The 19,651-nt window shown below is 45.1% G+C and overlaps 3 protein-coding genes across 6 annotated transcripts in view; 2 read left to right on the top strand and 1 right to left on the bottom strand.

The window, feature by feature from the left end:
- brf1b (BRF1 RNA polymerase III transcription initiation factor subunit b) overlaps window positions 1–6,039 on the bottom strand; it is a 36,080-nt gene extending 30,041 nt beyond the window's left edge. The window contains exons 1-2 of the mRNA XM_041958513.1: window positions 5,791–6,039; window positions 2,690–2,892 (exon numbers count right to left, since the gene is read on the bottom strand). Coding sequence (XP_041814447.1) covers window positions 2,690–2,873 — 184 coding nt within the window. The 5' untranslated portion in view covers window positions 2,874–2,892; window positions 5,791–6,039. The remainder of the gene's footprint in view (window positions 1–2,689; window positions 2,893–5,790) is intronic.
- Window positions 6,040–6,329: 290 nt separating this feature from the next.
- xrcc3 (X-ray repair complementing defective repair in Chinese hamster cells 3) lies at window positions 6,330–10,776 on the top strand. Its single transcript, XM_041958522.1, has 7 exons — window positions 6,330–6,496; window positions 7,935–8,072; window positions 8,158–8,370; window positions 8,988–9,142; window positions 9,222–9,434; window positions 10,210–10,247; window positions 10,546–10,776. Exons 1-7 carry the CDS (start codon window positions 6,442–6,444, stop codon window positions 10,766–10,768), a joined length of 1,035 nt encoding a protein of 344 aa, XP_041814456.1. The 5' UTR covers window positions 6,330–6,441; the 3' UTR covers window positions 10,769–10,776.
- A 714-nt stretch (window positions 10,777–11,490) lies between these two features.
- On the top strand, window positions 11,491–19,469 carry LOC121621845 (protein Z-dependent protease inhibitor-like). Of its 4 annotated transcripts, none has more exons than XM_041958521.1 (6): window positions 11,491–11,608; window positions 13,409–13,705; window positions 13,816–14,109; window positions 15,334–15,607; window positions 17,254–17,401; window positions 18,551–19,469. In XM_041958521.1, exons 2-6 carry the CDS (start codon window positions 13,423–13,425, stop codon window positions 18,737–18,739), a joined length of 1,188 nt encoding a protein of 395 aa, XP_041814455.1. In that variant the 5' UTR covers window positions 11,491–11,608; window positions 13,409–13,422; the 3' UTR covers window positions 18,740–19,469. The 4 variants fall into 4 exon arrangements, with proteins under 4 accessions (XP_041814455.1, XP_041814454.1, XP_041814452.1 ...); XM_041958520.1 differs by lacking the exon at window positions 11,491–11,608 and adding an exon at window positions 11,623–12,508; XM_041958518.1 differs by lacking the exon at window positions 11,491–11,608 and adding an exon at window positions 11,624–12,580 and having other exon boundaries at window positions 13,406–13,705.
- The last annotated feature ends 182 nt before the right edge of the window (window positions 19,470–19,651 follow it).

Below are 19,651 nucleotides of genomic sequence, written 5' to 3' on the forward strand. Positions count from 1 at the left end.
TTTCTTCTTGCCTCTGCTGCAGTTACAGATTTAGAGGTAGATCAGAGGTGTTTGAACCTAGCCTAGCACAAAGACTTCAGGGGCAAACTGCTAGCCTAGTTCCATCAAAAATAGTACCTTCCCAAAACTCCAAGGCAGTCTGATATACAACACAAATATGCCTTAAAAAAAAGGTCCTAGTCACTGAGGTGTACAGTACCGTCGGTTCAATATAATTCTTTATTTTATTTTTCTTCTACTTGTCCTGACTATCAGGAGAGTCTCACGTCAGAGTCAGACTTGCTCCTGCTCTACCAGGAAGACTCCAAACTCATGACGAAGCAAAACTTGAGATGCTCCTGAACCCCACCACTCAGTCTGAGACCAGAGGAGGACCCAGCAGGACGTCTTACCACAGCCTCACACCACAGAGCATCCCGAACACTCCTGTCAACATCAGGGAATACCAACCAAACAATCCCAACAGTGACTGGGACCTCAATCCCACTCTCGGGGGAGCTGGGTTTACTGGTTTCCACACAAGTCGTGATGGTTCTGGTGGTTCAAGTTTGGAACGGAACATCCACACCACATCCGATTGCAGTCAGTACGGCGCCAGCGTTCACCAAGGCATCATAAGAGGTACTCTTTACTTTATACACATTACTCTATGAACTTCTGTCTCTCTCACCAGAAATAAAACTGTGTGGTTTTATAAGTGCTTTCCAAAGGCAACTGGACTTGCTTGAGGTTCTAGAACACATTTTGCCTCTCATCCAAGAGGCGTCTTCAATTCTAAGTCACTGGTGGGGAGTGCCAGGCATTTATCCTCTTGCAGGATCATTGAGCCACCCAGCCATCATGTGAGTCATTAGGGCCACATGAGCCCCGGTGTAAACGGCTGTTAAGCTGCTTGGGAAGGGATCTCAGGACTGCATTGTAAGTGGCAGATAAGTGGTGTTGTAGACCACCTCCTCTGTTCAGTGATGGTTGTTCCAGTTTCCCATGGATTGGTCTTCCCTGGCCAAAATATGCACCCCGTTCACAAATGGGTGTCCCTTGTCCTTAAGATATAGGTAGACTGCTGAGTCCTGATCTCAGGTGTTGACTCTTCTGTGCTGTGCCACGCTCTTGTGAAACGGTTGATTTGATTCCCCAATGTACCCTAACGGCTCACATGATGGCTGGGTGAGTGAATGACCCACCCATTCACACCATGACTCATATGACCCTAACTACTCACATACTAGCTGGATGGGGCAACAATCCTGCAAGGGGATAAATGCCTGGGACTCCCAACCAGTCACTTAGCACGGAAGGAGACTCTTGGACGAGAGGCAAAATGTCTTCCAGAACCTCAACAAGTCCAGTTGGCTTTGGATGCACTTAGAAGTACCATGACCTGGATGAACGAGAATCTTGAGACATAATGTTTTCTGACAGGAGTTCTGTCAAGTCTGACAAAATAACCTTGATGATGTCACAGTGATGTACTCAAATTACAAATGTGTGATGTACAAACTATATCACAAACAGGCGTTGAGGATATGGCTGTTTATCGAGCAGGGAGGCTATAATAACAGGCACTCTTCAGGTGCTTTATGGGGATTGTAGGATGCAGAGTTTGGGGCTAAAAGGATGTCTTCACCTCTACTGCTCAAATTTAATCTGTCTCTCACAACTACTGTAAGCAAGGGTAACACTGATGCTTCCTCAGTGATTGACGAGCAGCTGGACTCTGACTGGCCAGCTGTCAGTGTCCCCTGGCCCCCAAAACAGTCAACCTAGGGTAAACACTAGCTGTCATGAGATGCAACCTGGCTGTCAGAGCTCACACTGCTTACACAAATCAAATCTGAAGGTACACTCAATGTTCTACACAGACGATCATGATAGAATTTCACTGAATGTTAATAACATTGAACTGTCTGTAACAGTATGTGACTCAGTGAAAATATGTAAATATGTCTTTGTCCTCTCAGGTAAACGGAACAGCCGATGAACAAAAACTTCCAGAATGAACTCTGTCTGCAGAATCTGATTCAATAAAGTCAGTTTGTTCACACTCAGCTGTTTGAAATTTGATGCTCTGTTACTGCTCAGGTGAAACACAGGTGACTGTTCACCACAACCATGTCATGACCATCAACTGCTCCTAAATGTGTGATTCATAATTTTAAGTGACTCTGATTTCCCTGCCATGTCACACAGTGAAGTTTAGAGCATGTCATGCTGTCAGCCTATGCCCTGCATTAAACATACTGTCGATAAGACTGGACAAACCAGACCGATGAACCACTGACGTAAAGCATAAATAAAGGACTGCAGTTCAATCAATAGACAATGATAGCAACATTCATTTCAATATTGTTGAACATTAAAATATGTTTTCCTCATGTTGTTCAGCCTTGACTGTAGTCTGAGGAAAACATGCTGCTACAGAAAATTCTATAATTTTCAGGCGAATTTTAGCCTTGTTCTTGTGAAAAGGTGAGAGCTTGTTTAGTCAGTTGTAAAAAATTAAAATCAGACATATTCCTTTTAAATTGGTTATGTACAGAGACAGCACTGTGCATTACTTCACTCAGAAAAATCAGTTTTGTGTTCCATTGCTGACTGTCACACCAAAGTTCCTCATTTCCCATTTTCTGAAACTACAGTTTCTGTTGGCGAACTGGGCACAAATCAGATGAGTAAACGTTTATCTCACCATCAGCAGACACAAACTGGCCCACAGCAGACGAAACTCCTCCACTTCCCTCCACGAACTGAACCTCCGAGACGATGATGTTGTCCTCCAGAACCGAACCACAGCTGGTACACACTGCGCTGCCCCGGGCCTGGTCCACATCAATATCTGACCCCCCGCAGGTCCTGCATACCCTGGTGCTCATGGTCAGAGGTCAATGCAGTCTGGAGGTCAGAGAGGAGAAGATCAGAAGTCAACACAGTCTACGGGTCAGACAGGAGGCGGAGGTAAGAGGTCAACAAGGCCTGGAGGTCAGAGAGGAGGAGGTCAGGGGTCAACACAGCCAGGAGGACGGAGGTCAACACATCCTGCGGTCAGGGGGGGAGGAGGACGATAATACAGACTGAAGGTCAGAGAGGAGGAGGTCAGCAGGGTTAGACAGTAATGTAGAGGGAGGCTTTAAGGCTTTTCAAACCATATTTTCAAGGTAAATTAGTTTACATGTGTATTTCTAATCATTAAACATTTTTTTAATTAAATTTAAAAAAATAAACATTTTCATCTGCTGAGAGCGGACAGGCGAGTGACGGAGAGCGGTAAGAGGAAGAGTGGAGACATAGTGATGTTTGTGAACAACAGATGAAGTAACGCAGGACACCTCAGCGTTAAGGAGGAGCGCTGCACGAGAGACACACTGCGCTGCTAGCTGTTAGCATTTGGCCATATTACCTCCTGAGGAAGTTCTTGCATGTCATTGCGATAACTGTTCTCCCCTCTGTCGATGCTGCAGCAGCATGCAAAGTCCTACACAACGTGGTCTCACAGCTGCAGACATCGCCCCCCCAGGCCTTCCTCCTCATCTCTGGAGACTTCAATCATGCCTTCCTGCCTTCAGCTCTCCCCACCTTTACCAAGTATGTCAAATGCCACTCCAGAGACAATAAAACACTGGACTTATTGTATGCAAACACCAAGGATGCTTACAGCTCTTCACCCCTCCCCCCACTGGGCCTATCTGTTCACAACCTGGTTCATCTGCTACCTACTTTCAGACCCTTGGTGAGTAAACAACAGCCAACCATCAGGTATGTGAAGACATGGTCAGAGGAGTCCAGTATGGCACTGGGGGACTGTTTTGTCGACACCAACTGAGAAGTGTCGTGCAGTCGTCACGGGGAGGACATCGACAGTTTGATCACGGATGACATTAACTTCAATGTGGACAACACTGGTCCGACCAGGAAGGTGCAGTGTTTCCCTAACAACAAACCCTGGGTGTCCCCTGAACTGAAAACCCTACTGAACGAGAAGAAAAGGGTTTTAAGTCTGGGGACAGAACTGAGTTGAAGGGGAGGCAGAGGGAGCTGAAAGGGGAGATCAGGAGGGGCAAGGAGAGCTACAGGAGGAAGCTGGAGGAGTGCCTGCAGGAGAACAACACCAGAGAGGTTTGGAGGGGCCTGAAACCCCCTCTCCAATCCACATCACAGACCACTGACGCAGCCCCCCACCTCACCCAACAGGAGCCACCCCCCAGTCCCCCACCCCAGGTGAGGAAGGAGCTCAGGCAGATGAAGGCAAGGAAGGTGACTGGCCCTGATGGCATCAGCTCCAGACTGCTCAGGGACTGTGCAGATCAGCTCTGGGGGGTTGTTCAGCACATCTTCAACCTGAGCCTCAGTCTGGAGAGAGTTCCTGTCCTGTGGAAAACCTCCTGTGTGGGTCCAGTGCCAAAGACTGTGCATCCCAGGGAGCCCAACCACTTCAGGCCAGTAGCCTGAGAGGATTATACTCAACCACCTTCGTCACCTGGTGAGCAGCAAACTGGACCCCTGAAATCTGTATAAAACAGTTTTAGTTCATTAGCCCATTCACGTCTCCAGATTCATGGCCCCTGCTGTTGTCACTGCTGTGGCCTGAGATGGTTTTCAGGTCTCTCTCCCACTGTTCCCCTGCAGGCGCTCCTCCAGCTTCCTCCTATAGTCTCCTTGCCTCTCCTGATCTCCTTTTCAGCTCCCTCTGCACCCTGACTCCCCAGACTTAAAAACCCTTTTCTTCTCCTTCAGTCGATTTTTCAGTCTCGGGGACACCCAGGGTTTGTTGTTTGGGAAACGCCGCACCTTCCTGGTGGGCAGTGTTGCCCAAACAATAAATTTTCAATAATATTTTGTATACATATATATATATGTGTGTGTGTGTGTGTGTATATATATATATATATATATATATATATATATATATATATATATATATATATATATATATATATATATATATATATATATATATAGTTCTTATTTTGAATTTTCTCATTTTGTATTTTTTATTTTTAATTGCCTTTGCTATTGGCTATTTTTATGGATGCTGCCTGTAACAGTAAATTTCCCGAGCTGGGGATTAATAAGTTTGATCTTATCTTATATGTTTGTAAAGTTTTTACACTTTTACAACTTCTACGTCATGTTTTGAAGAATGAATTATAATAATAAAAAAACATTGTAAATACAGACACACTGCGCTTCTGTCAGATGACAGGTGTGTTACCATGACCGCACAGCTCTGCTCACACCCCCCCGTCCTAACGGCAGCTGTGCCACAGAAGAAGCAGGACAGTATTTCCTTATCGTGACTAATCAATGAATTTAATGAAAAAATCGCACAATACATAAACAGAATACATATTTAAGAATTAATTTGAGACCAATAAATCGTTGCAGCCTTTTGGAAAACAACTCTGTTGCTGTTCCTCTGTAAAATTAAAATGAACGACATTGATATTCAAACTAGTGTTGACGACAGGATTCATCGATCACGGTCGATCCGAGAAACTACTAACAATACCTTTCATTCACATAAAACCGCTAGTTTACATCATAAAACCATTATTCAACTGAAGAAAATAACCGTTAAATGCAGTTCAAACACCGTAAACCAGCTGTTTGTTGTTGTCTTAAAAGTTTATCATTAGGCTTCAAACACACCATCAGTTCAGGTCTTAACGAGTGCACATGAACTTTTCTACTGATCACAGTCAATCGATATCAGTTCAGGTCTGAACGAGTTATCATGAACTTTTCTACTGATCACAGTCAATCGATGGCACATTGGTTGACGACTGAACTCACCGACAGAAGAAAACCAGTTAACAGAAAACAATAGATTCCAGTTTGGCGGTTAGAAACACGATGAAGCCATTTGCGTCTTCAGCCTTATTTTTCCGATAAAATCCATTTTTGTTGTTCTTTCCGACCAGTCTAAGACTAAAACGGACTGTTTATTGAAACACTGGCTGATTATTTTAACAATTCAACGTCTCGATATTGATTGCTGATAATAAAAAAGACTCAGATCAGTGTTTTGGTTGGCTTGTTTTCTTCCTGTGTCGCAGTCTAGTGACGTCACTGGGTCTAGATCTCGCGCGGGGGAGTTTGTTGATCGAGGACGGATAAATTGGTGTTCAAAATGAAACATTTGTGATCCTAGTTTTAATTAATAAAATGCAGGTTATATGCTTTAAATCAGTGTTCAGTGTAATGAAACTGTCTCGATTTGAGGTTTACAGCGGGACAGTTCACCCCTGCAGACCTGACTAAATGGTTCCAACCAGCGTCGCATCATGACGTCTCGCATCCGGCGCGTATTTTTCAGTGTGTGAAGCTGTTGGGACAGAAAGAACCGAACAGACAGATGATTCATAAATAAAAACAGTTTTCCTGATTTTGTGACTTTAACTGTGACCGAAGCCGCGGCGATAACAGTATGTCCTCAGCGGGGAGATGGACTGGGACCAGCTGGACCTCAATCCGAGGATCATTGCTGCCGTGAGGAGAGGTGAAAGAGCCCTTGCTCCAAACTCCATTCAGAAATATGACATTTTAATATTTCATCCATTACTCATGAATGTAGAAACCTTATTGAACAGAACATTACACATTCTATTAGAGGGTATATTTTAGTTGTTCCGTCGGCACAAACTGTACAGAACTGGGAATTCTGTTTTGTAGTCCTGAAGCCTCAGGGGCAGACTTAACCCTGTAAGGCCCACTAATGCAAAATTACAACACCAGCTTTAGATAAACAAACAAAAAAATCTAAATTTAAAAGACGATCTTACATAGTCAGTTGGTCCTATTGTGTAACCATGCAAAGTTGTTGGGTGATAAATGTGTTTATAGGTTTGACCATCAGGCCATGAACTCACACAACCTGCTAACTTTGGGGGTGTTTTGGTTTTACATAAAACGTCTCGATTTTATATTGACTTCCTCTGTCTCCTTTACCTTTTAGGACATAATATTGTCCTGACCTAGATGTTTTAGTAGTACTTCTGTTGTATACTTTATGTAACGGACATATTTCCTTCCTCATTGTCTCATTTGACACTGATTTCACTCAGAAATGTCCATTCCTGAATATGAACTCACTCAATAAAGTCTTGTTCATAATGATTTAGCGTTTGTTTAGTGAAGTTATGGTCGGTCATGGTCTACTTCTCGTCTGTATATGGGTTAGCCAGGTGTCAGTTTTTGGTTTTAGCTGGTCAGTGATGAGTAGATGCTGAGAATGAAACTCACTAAAGTTTGTTAAATCACTGTTTGTTCACTAAATCAGTCAGAAGCCTGAGGTTTTGTGTCATTTTGTGATGCTGTAAAAGTAGAAAATGTCCTGTGTTTGAAGCTGTCTTATTTTGGTAATATCACTCCATTGGTACCACAGCACAGACTGTGGCGAAGGCTGGAGGGAGGCTTTGAACGCCTGGGGTACAGAGGCTCCTGGTGGACTGCTGAGAGCACGTTGCCATGGTCACAGGGACAATGTTTATGTAGCTTCAGCTCGGTCAGAGTGTTTCTCACACACAGTCACGAGTGGAAGGAGCCTGAACAGCTCAACTGCAGTTCTTCGTCAGCCTGACGATCTTCTGAATTCCACATCACACAAATCATCTCTGTTAGTGATAAGAACAAAACGCGAGCACTGATTTGAAGGGCCGCTTGCATCCCGGATGTCTTCTTTTTGAGAGCATCTGTTTTATCAAACAGGTGTTTTTTTTTGCCGCAGTGTCGTCCACCATGTTGAACCTGACGCCTCGTGACTTCAGATGGTTTTTGATGGATTTCATCAAAGAGGTTAAACCAGCTGACGTGACTGTGCTCACCTGGAAGCCTGGAAGCTGCTCGTTGCTTCACGCATCTCTAATTAGTCTCTAAACCCTCAAAGGCCGCCTCTGTCTGAGCCTCTGACTCTTGTTTTTGTTGTTTTCCTCCCCCAGCTAAGCTGAAGTCCGTCAGGGAGGTTTGGTCTGTTTCTGGTCTGGACCTGCAGAGACTCACGGGTCTGTCCCGCTCTGACTGCCAGCGGCTGCTCACTGCCGCCGCCGCCGCCTGCAGACGACACCCTCCGGTCCCAGGTTGGATCAGTAATGGTGCGATCTGATTGGACCTCACAAAGCGACGTCACAGCACATATTAACCTGCGTGTTTGTGTGTATGCAGCCCTCCTGCTCCACCGTGGTGACTGTCGCCGGTTGGAGTCCGGCCTCAGACTCAGCGTTGGATGTCCGGTACTGGACGATCTGCTGAGGGGGGGTCTTCCTCTGGGGGGCGTCACTGAGCTGTCAGGAGAGAGTGGAGCGGGGAAGACGCAGCTGGCTCTGCAGCTCTGTCTGTCTGTACAGTACCCCACACAGTACGGAGGGCTGAACTCAGGTCAGTGAAGACTACGTGATTACTCGTGGTGTCAGCGTGTTCCAGATGACCTTCAGATGCTCAGAAGTCCTAAAACGATGTTGATGAAGCTTTATGTTGGTTGATGGACGAGGACACGTTAAAATGGTTTGATTTTAAAGTTGAGGCTTCTTCAGATCAAAGTCTGAGTCTGCATCTTTTCCTCCTGTCCTCCCTGTCCTTTGACTGTCAGATCAGAGATCAGCAGACCAATCAGCAAGCAGATTGGTGCTCAAGGGTGTTGCCATCAGGTAAAAAACATCCTTGTAGGGTTTACTTCAGTTGATTGTTGAACATCAGTCTGCTTGTCACTGACAGGCTGCAGGAGGAGAAGAAGCAGAATCTGTAGCTGAGGAGACATGTCTCTCTGGACCGAAGTCCTGGACCAAACAATAACACGGTCTAATGGCATGTCCTCACCATCTCAAGACTGTTTCATGACAGATTCTATTGGTTTTATTTCTTCTCTGTTGTTCAGCTGTCTGACAGCTCACTCACTGACTGTGTGACCATTAGTTCGGACTGTACCTGAAGGCATCGCGTACAGACAGAATGCTGCGTTCACTGCACAGCCCATATGACACGCTGTCTCTCTGTAGGGGTGGTGTACGTCTGCACCGAGGACTCGTTTCCCATCAGACGTCTGCAGCAGCTGATTAGAGATCAGTCCTGTCTGCGCTCTGATGTCCCCCCGTCACTGATCAGCAGACTGCAGTTCAGTGACCATGTTTATATTGAACACGCTGCTGACCTGGTGAGTCCGTCCCCCCGGCCCCTGATCAGTGATGCAGGTTGACTGTTCAGAAACTGACGGGGGGCCTGTTTATCTGCAGGATTCCCTGCAGGTGTGTCTGTCCCGCCGTGTACCCCTCCTGTTTGCTCGGGGTCTGATCCGGCTCTTGGTGGTCGACTCAGTGGCGGCTCTGTTCAGGTCTGAGTTCCAGGCTGCTGATTGGCTGGAGAGGACCAAACAGCTGCTCGCTTTCTCCTCTTCATTGCACCACCTGAGCCAGGAGTTCAGCACACCTGTCCTCTGCATCAACCAGGTACCCCCACCGACCCCCCCACACACACACACATCAGAGTATAGACCTGCATCAGCCATGGCCGAATGAAGTCCTTGAAGCGGTTGAAAAATGGACTCGAGCAAAAAAAAATGAATGAAGTAAATGTTGGATCACGAGTTCACAGCTGTCATTGTGTTTATATAAATATCACATCTGTGAATGTTTCCTGTGACGTCATATTCAGATAATCTGTGCGTGAATATTCTCACATCAAGTCTACAAGCTCTCATTCTACCTTCATAGGTCGAACTCATGATCCTGATCTCCAGGAGAGCAGGAGTCAGCTCGAGTTCCTCAGACCAACATACGTGTAGACAGCGCCCTCTGTTGGAATCCAGATTAATAGCACTACAGACTTATTCTAGTTATTCGTCTCAAGATTCATAAACACAATGAAACAACGCACCAGCCAAAACACAAATGATTGAAGACATGTGTAAATTCTAAATTTGGTAGGAAATGTTAACACTAAGACCGACACTGGTGTATTTCATCATAGTTCAGCTCAGAAAACACTTTGAACTGTGCAGTACCTCTTTTTGATAGAAGTAGCAGCTACACTAAAAACTAGTCAGACAACTGAGGGAAACACACTAAAGCTCTAATAAAAATATTCTTTGATTATTTATTGAAGCGACTCAGATTGCAGTCTGCATGTAGCTCCAAACATTTCACAGTGCTTCATGCTAACAGCAGCTTCCATTCATCTTCCCTCAGCGTGTGTTTGAACATGTGAATCCTGTTTGTGTTCCAGGTGACGGACGTGTTCGACAGCTCAGACGACACTTTGGGGTAAAAACAGTTTGTTTGGTTTCTGCAGCAGTCAGTGAAACTCTGAAGGATTAACCTGAAGAAGAACTGTCGCTCAGAGGAAACTGAATTCACTCAGATTTTAATCAAACTGTGAAACATTTGAAGTCTGTGCAGCTTCTTCAGCTGAACATCCAGTTCTCTGTGTTCATCCACTGTTATTAGTTCATGATAAATTTTTAGCCTGTTTTGTGGAGAAGAAAAGGAGAGAAATAAGAAACTGACATGTTTTATGTTGGCGTATTAAGAATTTGAAGTCAAACAGCTTTATTTCCTGCAGCCCTCGATCCTCCAACGTGTCACCGGCTCTGGGGTTGGCCTGGGCCAATCAGGTGATGGTTCGGCTGATGATTCGGCGCCTTCGGGTGGCTGTTGCCCGCGGTCACCAGCGCAGCACCCTCCGCAGGCTGGAGGTGGTGTTCGCTCCTCATCTGGCCCGAGACGGACGCGACGCTGCCGTCTGGAGGGAGGGAGTCCGAGGAATCCCGAACTCTGACCGATAAACTGTTCATATGTACAAGATATATCTGAAATGAACAGATACATATAACAAACTGTGTGAGAGTGGATAGAAACACATGCAAACGTCCAAATAAATTAGATGACATCGTTGGATTTTCATAGACGTGATACAGACGAAGTGTGTGGTCGGTTTAATGTGCTGCTTCATCGAGCTGAGCTCATTTTCCAGTGGAAATTCTATATAAAATTGTTTTTCCCCACTAATTAACACTAATTAACACACTTTACTGAAGTAATTATGTGTCATCAAAAAAAACAAACAAACTCAGTTCTTTCTTTTCATCCAGAGGTTCAGGTCAGCTGAAGAGTTAATTTGTTTGTTGTCTGGGCAGCTGGAGCTCGGCCTCGTGCACATCCTCGATTATTACATCTATAATTATGACTAGTTTCTTCATTATCATCTACACTCTTTCTAGAGCCGCCAACCACGTCACTGTCTTCATCAGCACATCGTTTTCATTTATTAATTGATTATTAGCAGTTTGTTTTTCAAATGTACTTGATTCACTTTGATTAGAAGTGAGTTTGTTTTCAATCGATATCTTAAAGTGTTCAAACTTGTCTTCTGTGTCACTCTCTGTTCGTCTGTTATTCTCATCCACCCTCTTCATGTTGGTCTCTCCTGCAGCAGCAGCGCTCCCTGCTGATCCTTACGCGTAATAACACCATGACGTCAGGCTGCCGTCACTGCGCCTGTGCAGATTCACCACGACAGAGTTCTCAAGAAGCCGCTTTCAACATAAAAGCATAAAACTAGGGTCGAGAGCTGAGAGTCCTGGGCTGTTTCATTCTTCTTCAAACTAGTCTTTCTCCACCTGCCAGTCAGTGAATCACATTTAACAATAATCTGACAGTTTAATGAAAAGCTGAGTTGTGATTTGATTTGGAAATATTACATTTCACACGTTTAGTTTAGTTTGCAGTTACTTTAGTGCTCTGATGTCTGCTGAACAATGAACCAGGAGGAACCGTCTGGAAATCTTTTTCTTTATTCTTTGAAGTCACCAGTCAGTGTCGGTGCTGGTTTAGTCTCGACCCGACAGCGACAGCAGTTTTCTGGTGTGTGAGGTAACAGCTCTACAGTAACATGCTCATCAGATGTGGCCTACACCTGCACCTTGTTGGTGTCACGTCAGTACTTTAGTACTCTCAACAGATGTTCTGTTTCATCAGTCCTGTCCCCCTTTGAGCGATGTCCAGCTCATAGATCTTGGCAGATCTGGTTTTGTCCAGGTTCTTGAGATCACTGTCTGCTGGGTTCAGGTAGATTTCCCACCCCCTTCCTGTGCTTGTGGTATCTTGTCTCTACTTGGCATCTTGCCTGATTTATTCTTTGATTGGCCAGGTTGGGTCTAAAACCAGTTGGAAAGTCACTTTACACACTGAGAAGACCACAAATATTAACATTTAAACATTAAAATTTAAAATAACTGTTTTTCAGGATTTAGTTGTTGTGTTTTGTGAACTCTGTGATTGGAGACGGTCTGTCTGCCATCGACTTCACAATACGAGACCCCCCACATCAAACCCTGTCGACAGTATTTAATGCAGCTTCGGTGTCCGCAAATTAACGGATATGACTCTTCTTATGAAAATAATCACCGGAAGTGGTATTTCCGTTTCCGGTATGATCAGAGCGCGAGCTTGATGGTGATGCGCAGCTCGTGAAGCCTCAGAGTAGAGAGACGCCAAAATAGAAATCAAAGATCGAAGAAGAAAAGGTCAGACTGTTTGTTTGTTTGTTTGTTGGTGACGTCAGCAGATCATCAGAGATCAGCATTATCTGTTTATCAGTAAGTCATCAATAGATTACATAATCGATACAGGGCTATCAGATGAAAATGATGGAGGTTTTCTCTGCATAGACGGTTCTGCAGAGCGGATCAATAGATTACATCGCCGATCGATCCGGACTGATCCGGAATGATGTCAGCATCACAACAGCAACAAATAACCCTTTCAAATTAAAAGCCTGGTTTAAAAATACGTAAACAACAAAAAATGATGTGACATAAAAAGCTGACTGGGTGTGACGTTAGGGCGGGGCACTTCAGACCGGAAATCTAATCGATAGGGTTATTGATCCGTTTGTCAGGTTGTGTTTATTGTATCTGCTCTCAAATTTATTAGTTTTATTAAAAACTGACACGAACAGAACATTTGGTGACAGCTGGCTGTTATGATGATCACAAATTAATGATGACATCATCAGAAAAGCAGTTAAATTATTTTTGATGACTCAGAACCAAAAACCTCCAAACACCAAACAATGTCCTATATGATGAAATATGAACTTTACATTTGAGAATTTCTCTCGGTTTGAAGAATCAAACTGAACAACTCACAGCCAATCAAAGTCCAGATAAAAACATCTGCAGACTGAGAATTGCATTAAAACCAAATGAAGTTCTGACGACTTGACTAACGAACAGTAGTTTCCTGTGTGTGTTATTGTTTTTCTCCTTCTGTCGCTGTATCCAGTTTACCAAATTTGACCTTTAATAATAATAATGATAACCTCGTAATCAGGCTCAGCTATTTATCGTTAAAAGTCCTGTAAATGTGACGAACCTACAGTCAGTAAGCATCACTTCAGTTTCTGATCTCATCTCTTCCAGCAGACGGGACTGTGACCATGTCTCCCTCCGTCCCCCTCTCATTGGTCAGCATCCTTCTCCTGAGTCTGGCCTCCTCTGAGGCCGTTGACCCCTCTGTGGAGGACCTGACCAATAGGAACGCAGACTTTGCCGCCCGGCTGTACCGAGCTGTGTCCAGCCGGACTGATGACAATCTTTTCCTGTCTACTTTCTCACTGTCCGCTGCACTGTCTGCACTGCTGGTTACCACCAGTGGGCCAACCCAGGACCAGCTGCTGCAGGGACTCAGCCTGACTGGATTGGACCCTCAGACCCTACCAGGTACGTAGGTGAAAGGTCAGAGTCCAGGGGTCAGTGGTCAGGTTCAGAGGAGGACTTCAGTCTGTCATATTTTGGTTTTGAACTGAAAGGTTGCTGTTTGTTTCTCTAAGATCTTTTCCAGAATCTGAGGACGGCCGTCCTTCAAGGGAGCATTGCCATGAACCTGCGGCAAGGCGTGGCCATCCTCCCATCACAGAGCTTCCAGGTGTCATCATCCTACCTTGATCTTGTTCAAACAAAATTTGGGGGGAATGCTCAGAGTCTGGTCTATACGGTGCCACTGGAAGCCACTGACACGATCAACCGCTGGACCCAGGAATCGACCGGAGACAGGGTCCAGGAACTGGTTACCAACTTGGACCCCCAGACCCAGCTGCTTGTAGCCATCGCCGCCTCCTACCAGAGTACGTATCACCTGTCAGAGGGCCAAGTTCTCCATCAGAGAGCAGAGTTAATGTTGTGAAGATACGATAAGACAGACTTTATTAATCCCCAGCTGTTAGAGGCAGCAGCAACAGCAGCTGAAAAGAAAAATAGCAACAGAGAGAGAAATCCAAAAAACAGAATAAAAAATAAAAGTTGAATACAATCTCAGCGTCCGAGCCCGGCTGCTCACCGCTGTGGTCTTTCCAGCAGAAGTTTATCACCGTCTTTGTAATGCAAACTTGATTGACATGTCGTGCTCAGTGACAATGAAGAAATCTTGAGTCTTGAACCCGGTTGTGGTCAGATCGGCCCAGTGGGGGGGGGGGGGGTGAAGAGCTGTAAGCATCCTTGGTGTTCGCATACAGTAAATCCAGTGTTTATTGTCTCTGGAGTGGCATTTGACATTCTGGGTGAAGGTGGGGAGAGTTGAGGACAGGGAAGCGTGTTTGAAGTCTCCAGAGATGAGGAGGAAGGCCTGGGGGGGTGCGATGTCTGCAGCTGTGAGACCACAGTGTGTCGGAGCTCACGAGCTTCTGCAGCGTCGTGATGGACACAGTTATCGCGATGATGTGCGATCTCTCCTGCAGCGCTGCTCCTTCACACTGATGTGTCCTGGGTTACACGCTATGCCTCCCCCCTTCCTCTTACCTTTCTCCGTCGCTCGCCTGTCCGCTCTCAGAAGTTGGCGTGAGTTCGTTCAGCCACGTCTCGGTGAGGCACAGGATGCCATGCTCCCGCTGCCGTCTGGTCAGCGCCGTTAGCTCTTCCATCTTATTTGGGAGAGATCTCACGTTCCCCATAATAAGAGACGGTATGGATGGTTTATACCATCTTCACTCGTCCCGGCACTTTGCTCCAGCTCTGCAGCCCCTTCTCCGTCTCCGTCTCTCCACGGGGATCTCCGGTCTTTCCGCTGCTCTCGTTGCTCAGCGCTAACAGCTGATCCCGAGTGCGAACAATGGATCCGTGGCTGAATGGATCGCCAGATGTTGTTTTGAAGAGTCCAGAAAAGAGTAAAAAGCAAAACACTTCTCACCATTTGTCCATCTGTAGGACGGTCAGAGCTGCTGAACCACGACGGTCTGTCTGTGATACTGAAGTCGTGTATAAAGACACAAAAGGTGCAGTTTTACAACAGTGAAGTTGTGACTGCTGGAGAAAAACGTTTCTGTCTCAGAAGGTTTTTTCTGTCTCTGTTTCAGCCCGCTTCAGTCCGTCCTTTAACTCATCGCTGACTCAGGATGAGCGTTTCTACGTGGACAGGTATCACGTCGTCATGGTTCCCATGATGTTCAGGGCCGATAAGTACTTCCTGGCATATGACCGGTCTGTGAAGGTCGGCGTGTTGAAGCTGCCGATGACAGATGGGACGGCCATGTTGGTTCTGCTGCCCGATGAAGACGTGGACATCACCTCCGTCGAGGAGGAAGTGACCGCCGAGAAGATCCAGGCCTGGATCCGACAACTGAAAAAGACGTGAGACACCTTTTCCTTCCTCCCTGTTTCCTTTTCTGCCTCCTTTTTTCCAACCTTACTTTAACTTTCTGTCCCTCCCACTGTCTGTCTGTCTGTCTGTCTGTCTGTCTGCCTGTCTGTCTGTCTGTCTGCCTGTCTGCCTGTCTGTCTGCCTGTCTCTCTGTCCCTCTCTCTGTCTGTCTGTCTCTCCCTCTGTCTGTCTGTCTGTCTCTCTCTCTGTCCCTCTCTCTGTCTGTCTGTCTGTCTTTCTGTCTGTCTGTCTCTCTCTCTGTCCCTCTGTCTGTCTGTCTGTCTGCCTGTCTGCCTGTCTGCCTGTCTGTCTGCCTGTCTCTCTGTCCCTCTCTCTGTCTGTCTGTCTCTCCCTCTGTCTGTCTGTCTGTCTCTCTCTCTGTCCCTCTGTCTGTCTGTCTCTCTCTCTGTCCCTCTGTCTGTCTGTCTGTCTGTCTGTCTGTCTGTCTGTCTTGGACTCAAAGATGAACTGATTAGATTCTGGTGGTCAAAGGTCAAAGGTCACTGTGACCTCACAGCACATTTTTGACCTTATGTCCAAATGTCTCACATGTCTCAGAGAATGATGACATTTAATATTGAAAAGGTCAAAGGTCAAAGGTCATCTTCACTGTGACATCATATCGTGCAGAAACTCTTTTCTGCTCATTAATCAGCCTTCAACACTGAACTGGTTCGTTATTCATTCTCTGTTCACACCTTCCATCCTTCCTCACCTCCTCTCTCCTATTCTTTATTCGTTTCACTTCCTCACACCTCTCTCCCCTCATTAATGATTTACTCATTTCTACATTTTATTGTATAATTAGCAGAAACAATGAACAACACACATCCACCAGATGTAGCTAAAGGTTCATTTACTAAAGGTCCAACACCCCACCCTGGGCCGTCCCACCACCCTGACCACTGACCACGTTCCCCTGACATTTAGACAAGGGGACATACAGAGTCCTGAAAGCACCTGTTTTAAGGACTGAGTTCCTCCATGCAGTGAGTCAGTGCTGTTAGACGTCGTCTCAGTTTGAATTCTGAGTTCACAAATGCTCTTTAATGTTTCTATAAGTGGTATTTTTCAGCTGTTTCCACATTCTAACTTCAAAGTGTTATCTGACCGTCAAACCACTTCATCTGATCACATGAGGTTGTAATCCTCACCAGCGGGGTCATGTGACTCCCTTGATGGTTCATTAACATTCACACATACAGCAGAAGTAAAATAAATTGTGGACGGACGGCTTGTCCATCTTTTGACCCTCCTTCCATCATTTCTTGTTTTCTTTCGTCTCTACTTTGCTCTTTCTCTTTTTTCCTCTTCCTCTCACCTTTTCTTCTTCCATTCTTATCTGATTCAACTTTTTTTTTACAACTTTCCTTCCTTCCTTTCTTCTCTCCATGAGCATTTCCTCTCTTTTCCCTTTCACATAAACGGGATCATCATCTGTATACAGCGTGATAATAACTTCTGTACAGATTCATGGTTGATTACTTTGTTACCTCTCCTTCCTTCTTCCTTTCTTTCTTGTTTTTTTCTGTGAATTGTTTTTGTTTTTTGATAAGAAAATAAATCTGAATGGTTTGACCCTCAGAGATGAAACTTTTCGAGCTGTGAAGTTTTCTCTTGTTTTATTTTGCATCAGGAAGTTGGAGGTGCAGCTGCCTCGCTTCCTGTTGGAGCGTTCCTACTCGCTGCGCGACGCCCTGCAAACTCTCGACATCACTCAAGTGTTTCAGGACGATGCTGACATCATCAACATGGGTGGAGCTAAAGGACCCAAACTCACACAGGTGAACTCCAAAACTCGAAGTTTGTGTTGTTTTACTGCAAGAAAAAGAGAAAGAAGGAAAAAGTCCTGTTTCAGTGGAATAGCAGTGTTTTTTCTCATACTTTGAACTGAGTAGCTCATAATAGCATATTAGGTTTAGGGTTCGGGGTATTAAGGGTTCAGGTTCAGGGTATTAAGGGTTAGGGTTCGGGGTATTAAGGGTTCAGGTTCGGGGTATTAAGGGTTAGGGTTCGGGGTATTAAGGGTTAGGGTTCGGGGTATTAAGGGTTAGGGTTCGGGGTATTAAGGGATATTTACTCCTAATTATGGCATAAATTCTACAGTTTCATGCTGATGGAACAGAGATCTTGCTCTAAAGGTGCAGGAAGCCTTAGTTCCTTGTCTACATCTGTTAAATCCTCAGTCAGAAACTCAGATGTCCCTGTGGACCAGGCTTTGACTTCTTCAGTTGTCAGGGAAAGATTATAGAGTAGCTCAGAGAAGTCAGAAAAAGAGAACGTAGGATTTTGTGAAGGAGGAAAACACAAACTGTGTGAGTACACCTCTGAGGCAGTAACACATTGTGTTGTGACTGAGAGTGAAACCCTGATCGTCAACCGAAGCTAAAAGAAGCCCCCCAGGTGGTTTTTATATGAGTGACTTGATTGTACCCACATGTACCCCACAGATCCACCACAGCTGCTGGGATCTACAAAAACAAATCCATGGAGTCCTCCTAGCTGTCAGAGGGGTATTGATCCCATCTGACAGGGCTGTGGGGGGGTAGGCTCGTTGGTTGTTTTTCATTCAGACGGTGGAACATTAAAGGTGCAGTTTTTAGGCTTTAAGGGATCAGAAATGGAATAAAATGTTCAGAATTATGTCTTCATCAGCGCAGAATCACCTGAGTATAAGAATCGTTTCCATTACCTGAGAATGAGTCTTGATATCTGTTACACCGCTGTGTTTCTACTGGAGCCCAGAAAGGACAAACCAAACTCTGACTCTAGAGAGAACTTTGGAGTTCTTAGAGGCCACCGTAGGGAAGCATGAGGCGACTTCACTGAATCCTCCACGCAGGACCTTCAAAAAGCAGCTAAACCACCTGTGCTAATTTATTTTTTCTGTCTCAATTTATTTCCCACTGAACTGTTTGTTTTCTCGTCTTCAGGTGTATCATAAATCCGTTGTGTCCGTCGACGAGAGCAGCGATGACATCACCACAGGAGGTGGACCCACCGTGTTCTCCACTCTTCCTCCCAGACTGACCATCAACAGACCCTTCATCTTCATCATCTACCAGCAAACAACCGGCTGTGTGCTGTTCATGGGCCGAGTCGTCGACCCCACCAAGAAATAAAACTAAGTCCCGCCCCCCTGAGTTACTGTTGCTCCATCTTTTACATGTTGTCACTTTAATTCATGTTCTAGATTCTGTCACCCTGTCTCTGTGGATCTCCTGGGTTTCATAGTTTGATTTTTAGAGAAATTAAATGTATTCTACAGGATGAAGAAAACCAGTGAGGACACTCCGGATGTCTGCAGGACTTATTTGTTGAGTCATGACTCCGTCAGCTGGTGTCTGAGAGCAGGAACACGGTTTGTCCTCTACAGAAACCAGGCTGATTATAAAATATGATTTTAAATCATGTTTTCTTTTTTCTCCATGATATCACTGCGATGGCGCAACACTAAAACAAATCAAAAACCTGTGAATTCACGAGGCAACATCACACATTAGCAGCAGTAGAAGACCTAGAACTCATACTACTACTATGAGAAGTGGTAGTCACAAATACTTGGGGTGAGTTTCTTCCCCCCCTGACACTGAAGCGTGAGTGGAGATATTAATACCCTGAACTATTGGTGACAAATAACTAATAATAAACTAATAACACCCCAATAGTCTCAGCTTGACTTTGTTCAGTGAATGTTAGCATGGCAGCCACTGTAATACCGTTTGTTCTGTATATGTTCATGAAAACACTTCCTGTATTTAACTCTGTAACTCTGTTAAAGCATATGTACCGTTAAAAACATGTATGTACTACTAGCAGTAAACCTCAACTGTCAAATATTAAACATTAAAATGTCAGTTTTTCCTCGTGAGTCTTTGGTGTGAACTGGAAAAACTAAAAAATTTTTGCAGCTAACTAACACGACACATGATGTCATCAAACAGCACCATGACATCACATACACCAAACCAACTGACGTAATGATTCTAATCTACATCCATTAAAAACAGACTGATGTCAACGTTTATCCAACC

Source organism: Chelmon rostratus, chromosome 18 (assembly GCF_017976325.1).
Source record: "Chelmon rostratus isolate fCheRos1 chromosome 18, fCheRos1.pri, whole genome shotgun sequence".
Lineage (NCBI taxonomy): Eukaryota > Metazoa > Chordata > Actinopteri > Chaetodontiformes > Chaetodontidae > Chelmon > Chelmon rostratus.